Source organism: Citrus clementina, unplaced genomic scaffold, assembly GCF_000493195.1.
Source record: "Citrus clementina cultivar Clemenules unplaced genomic scaffold, Citrus_clementina_v1.0 scaffold_5, whole genome shotgun sequence".
In the NCBI taxonomy this organism is placed as follows: Eukaryota; Viridiplantae; Streptophyta; class Magnoliopsida; order Sapindales; family Rutaceae; genus Citrus; species Citrus x clementina.
The window spans coordinates 27687633-27692687 of record NW_006262201.1 but is presented as its reverse complement, the minus strand read 5'-3'; the positions used below and the strand labels follow the sequence as shown (position 1 = coordinate 27692687).

Genomic DNA, 5055 nt, shown 5'->3' with positions numbered 1-5055 from the left:
AGATTGGTTAGAGATTGACACAGGGAATGGGAACATTATTTAAGTTTTATTTCTGACATAAGGTGTGATTCGGTCACCATGCAGTACATTTGCTCCGCCACAGCTAGTCAGTCACAGGTGTACTAACGCTTATTATATTTGTTTTATACACGTGTTTGCTTCAAATTGAATCTTGAAGTTGAATCTAAGCCGCGAAGAAAAATGGACCAATGAGATTATGCCATGGAAGCATCTACAAAAATATTACAGTGTGTTTATTTTTCAGATTGGGAAATCGGGAATCATTGATATCATTTACTTCACAAATAAGGATAAGAATTGGAATCAGAATGGTGGTTCCCACATCAAATTGGAAACAGAGAATGAGAGACTGATTCTCGGAGCTGTTGGGAATCAATCTCCTATTCACTGGACTACCGAATTTGCCCACATTAAAATTTTTAATTTTTGAAAATACCCCCATTAAATTAAAAAAATTTAAATAAAAAAATCACAACACTGGCATCACACATCGCTAGTCACGTCGCAACACATCATCACTGGTAATGGTATAACAACATCACGATCACAACATCGAGATCGAGATCTAGTTCGTTGGTCATCATTGGTCGTCTCCATTTGGGCACGTTGTCTCTGGAGCAGTAGTTGGTCGCCGAGATCTTCGTCATCTTCGTCTTCATTGTCCAATCTTTATCTAGCAGTCTTCAATAATAATAATAATAATAATAATAATAATAATAATAATATCATATTAATTTATTAATTTTATTATTATTGTCTCTATTATTATTATTATTAGTATTTTCATTTTTATTCTTATTATTGTTAACATTATAAAAAGTACATATAATACTAGAGACAACAATTACCAAATGATTTTTTTAATAACTTGTAACAGCTCATTTTGATTTCAAGATAAAATAAACACATAAATTAGAAGCACCATTAAAGAGGACATAATCAGTGTATCGTATTGGTTTGGTTGTTGTTTATTGAGAGACCCACAAAGAATATGTAATTTTTGCTTCCATTAAATATCCATTTGTCAGCTTACGTTACATTGTATTGTATTCTACTAAAATATTATTTTCATACTAACTCATATTTGGTTATAATTTTTGGTTGCATCACATTGCATTATAAATGTGGTTAATACAATAAAGAGTGTATAAAGTAAACTCATAGGGGTAGGATTTAGGCCACAATACGTTAAAATGCTATTTATATTGTAAATATAATCATTTAGCTTTTATTAATTGATAAATTATAATAAAATTATTATATATTAATTTATGCTTATATGTAAATAAAACAATTAATTGAAATAATAATATAACATACTAGTAAACCTAAATATTTATTAAATAATTAATAATAGATTATCGAATAGAATTTTGGTATTTATTATAATATAAAATTCTAGGTAAAAAATTATGAAATTAATTTTAATATTTAATTTAAATTTTTTTATATTTAATTTAAAAAATGATTTAAGTTACCAATAATGTTTAAAGTGGGAACAAAAAGATTAGAATATAAAAGACTAATAATTTCAATAATTTTGGTCTAATTTACTAGTCTTAACAGCTAAACATGACATTGGATGAAATTAATTTTTTAGTTTAAAAAATCTAATTAAATCCCAAAATTTATCCATGCTCCCATACATAGCATTAGAAACCAATTATGATAAAATTGAGGCCTTTCTATAAGTCACAAATAAATTTTCAATATCAAGATCAAAGTCACTGCAGCATTAAAAAAATAAACGAAAATGATATTTGCCCTAGGTCAAACCTCGGGTCAAACCTCGAAATTTAAACACAGCGTTTCGTTAAAGCCAAAAACGTTGCCGTTTTCACTTGCCAAATATTTCCCATTTTCTTCGTCCCTGGAGCTCCACCCAAATATTTTCCCTTTCCTTTCCTTCGTCGATCAAGCTTCAGCCAAGAGCTCCAGCCACAGCCAAATATTTTCCTTTTCATTTCCTTCGTTGATCGAGCTCTAGCCACTAGCTCCAGCCACAGCCAAATATTTCCCCTTTCCTTTGTCGATCCAGCTCCAACCACCAGCTCCAGCCACAACCAAATATTTCCTTTTTCCTTCGTCGTTCTAGCTCCAACCACAACCTGAAATTACCATTTGCAATCGACAATTTGCGCCTGAAATTGCCATTTGCAATCCACAACTCACATCTCAAGATTCAAATTGAAACAGCTCAGGATTCAAGTAAAAGCATCGCAGCATAAGCTTATTACCCATTATATTAACCTAATTTAACAACAACGGCAATATCGCTTCGCAAACTAAAACTAGCAAAATTCAAGCTTTGAAAATAATTTGCTGCCAAATAAGACAGTACCTTACCTTAAGGCAAAGCCTCATAGATTTGAAACTCAATTTTCAGGGGTAAATGCTGCAATTCAATTCTTTTGTTTCTATATATTTTCGCAGCCAAAGAAGACAGTACCTTACCTTTTTCAAGCTTTTCCTTTTGCTTTTGCTCAATGTAAGCCAAATCCTATTGGCCGGAAGGAAAGAATAACAGTTTAAGGGTTTTGCAGGCCGATTGTATCCTTGGGGTTGTGTGGTGAAATGAAGAGGAAGACATTCAATGAGAGAAGCTTGAAGCAAACCGATGCCGTTTTGGTTAAAATTAAAACAAAAAAAAAAATCATAAAATGCTTCATTTTTGGTAAAGTTTCGGAAAACCCGGGGCAAACATCAGTGTTGAAAAATAAAAATCTAATTTTAGGCTGTCTGTGATTTCAAGCAATTGTCATTTACAGTTTCCGATTACTTTAAAACAAAAGCATTTGAATGAAATAATATTGAGTGGAGTTTTCAATGTCATTTAGATAATTAAAAAGGTGAATAAGTAATGGACATTGAATGACTTTAATAATTAAGATTACACTTATGATTAAAAGAAAATAAAGAGTTTATTTTTTAATTTGAAACTTTTATTGCATAGACCTTGTCTAATTGACATATTAAATATTATTTGTAAGATCAATATATTTCTCATAATCTATATGCTCTTAAATAATATCATGAGTTATATATATAGTATAATCTTTTCAATCCCACTTTAAACATTATTGGCAATTTTTCAAACTAACTAAAGATGACCGGTTCATAATTTGCATGTGTAAAATTACATTGGAGTATTCAAGTTCAAGATTTCTTAGATTCATCATACTTTCTCTATAATTATCACTAGTATTTATACGAAAATGTTTAATTCATAAGAATTTTAATCATATGTCTATAATATAAAGCTCTTTTTCACTTGAAAATTATTTAAACTAATAAAAATTTTATTTATTTATTTCTTATTTTAAATTAAAATTCAGTTAAATACTTAAATGAATTATTCTCTTAACAAGCTTTTTATACCCACTCCATTCTATATTTTATATTCATATTTTAAATTGATTTTTTTTAAAAAAAACTTATAGGAGTTTAGAGTTATGGAGATATAAACTATATAATAAGAAAAAAAATAATTTAATAGTTTAGAACTTGTATGTATTTTATATTAAAAAGTTTAAAGAAATATATTTTTTAGGTTGAAATTTATGAGAAAAAGATTAATTATAACAAATGGATTTATTTTTTATAAATTAAACCGAATGTAATTTTAAAAAATAAAATTTAAAAGTGGTGTTATAAGTATTTTGGTGGAGGTATTGATTAAAAGCTCTGCTTATATCCTTTTTATCAAATGGCTGACAAAACAGTCCCACATGTCAAATTTAAATGCTCGCAATCAGTCAGCAGCAAGTAACACTTTCCTTTGCCAAAGAGGAAGCATGAAACCTTGAGCGAAGATTAATGGAGAAAATAGGAGAAAATTAATGTAGAGAAATAAGATTAATTAAAAGAATTTTGCCTATAATACAAGAGACTTGTTTGTTGCTGTTAAACTACTCTGACTCCAGGTTCAGAAAACAACCACAACTACTAATACTCTTACACTCTATTATTGAAGTTATTCACCATAAAGACTAGAATTTCCATTACTAGTCAAAGAAAAGAAAATGAATGAAAATTTTCTTTCCATAAACCTCAATAGTACCGGCGAAGCTTTATTGAATAAAAATAAAAAGGATACATCTAATTAGGGGAAGACATAATTAATGAACCTTACCCAAAAAAAAAACTACGTACAAACCAATGCAAACATGGTAGAAAACGAAAATGCCTGCGTGCAAATTAAAGAAAGAGAGAAATAAACGTGAGCAAGAGCAATAACAAAACATATCAACAAAACCTGTATGAAGGATAACCGTTCAATTCTCTGAAAAGGATAGCAAGCAATGAAGGAGGGGCAGAATCAATTCAAAATTGATTGTCTTATACATCTGTCTCCAACATTTCGAAGTAATGAGTCTCTAATTTTTAAGAGTTTTGCTACAATTTCTCTTGCATTGATTCTCTGCTCAGGAGATTCCACAGTGCACTCCATAGCCAAATTGAAGACACATGACACGCATTGCTCTTTTGCAACAAAATGTATGTCCTCCTGACTTAGCAAATTAGCACCAACAACTTCCATAGTCGAAATGGGTAGCCAATCATTAACCCAATGCTTTAATGTCATTTCTCCGTTAAAAATTTCATTTGTGGGTTTCTTCCCAGTAAAAGTTTCCATTAACATAATCCCAAAGCTATAAACATCTCCATTTGTGGATACTCGTCCTTCTCTTCCATATTCTATGAATTGCAATAGTTACATAGTAAGATATATCATTGATAATAATTTCCTCATCCAATGAAGATCATGAAACATAAATAAATTATTAGGAAGTTTACAAGAAATAGAAAATATTTATATCGAACAAACCTGGTGCCATATAGCCTATTGTGGCAAGTGTTTGTGTTTGAGTCATGGATTGATCTTCTCCAGTTAAAAGTTTTGCGATGCTAAAATCACTCAATGAGCAACCATATTATCATCTAACAATACATTGCTGGGCTTTAAGTCACAGTGAATTATTGAGCTGATACCAAAGTGCAGATATTCCAAGCTGATGCACATCTATCATTATG

General features: G+C 30.0%; 1 protein-coding gene across 1 annotated transcript in view; it reads right to left on the bottom strand.

The window, feature by feature from the left end:
* Nucleotides 1-1817: 1817 nt before the first annotated feature.
* LOC18040519 (putative receptor-like protein kinase At3g47110) overlaps nucleotides 1818-5055 on the bottom strand; it is a 9420-nt gene continuing 6182 nt past the window's right edge. Inside the window, exons 4-6 of the mRNA XM_006432756.2 lie at nucleotides 4421-4719; nucleotides 2471-2521; nucleotides 1818-2129 (exon numbers count right to left, since the gene is read on the bottom strand). Of these exons, the coding sequence (XP_006432819.2) occupies nucleotides 1818-2129; nucleotides 2471-2521; nucleotides 4421-4719 (662 nt within the window). The remainder of the gene's footprint in view (nucleotides 2130-2470; nucleotides 2522-4420; nucleotides 4720-5055) is intronic.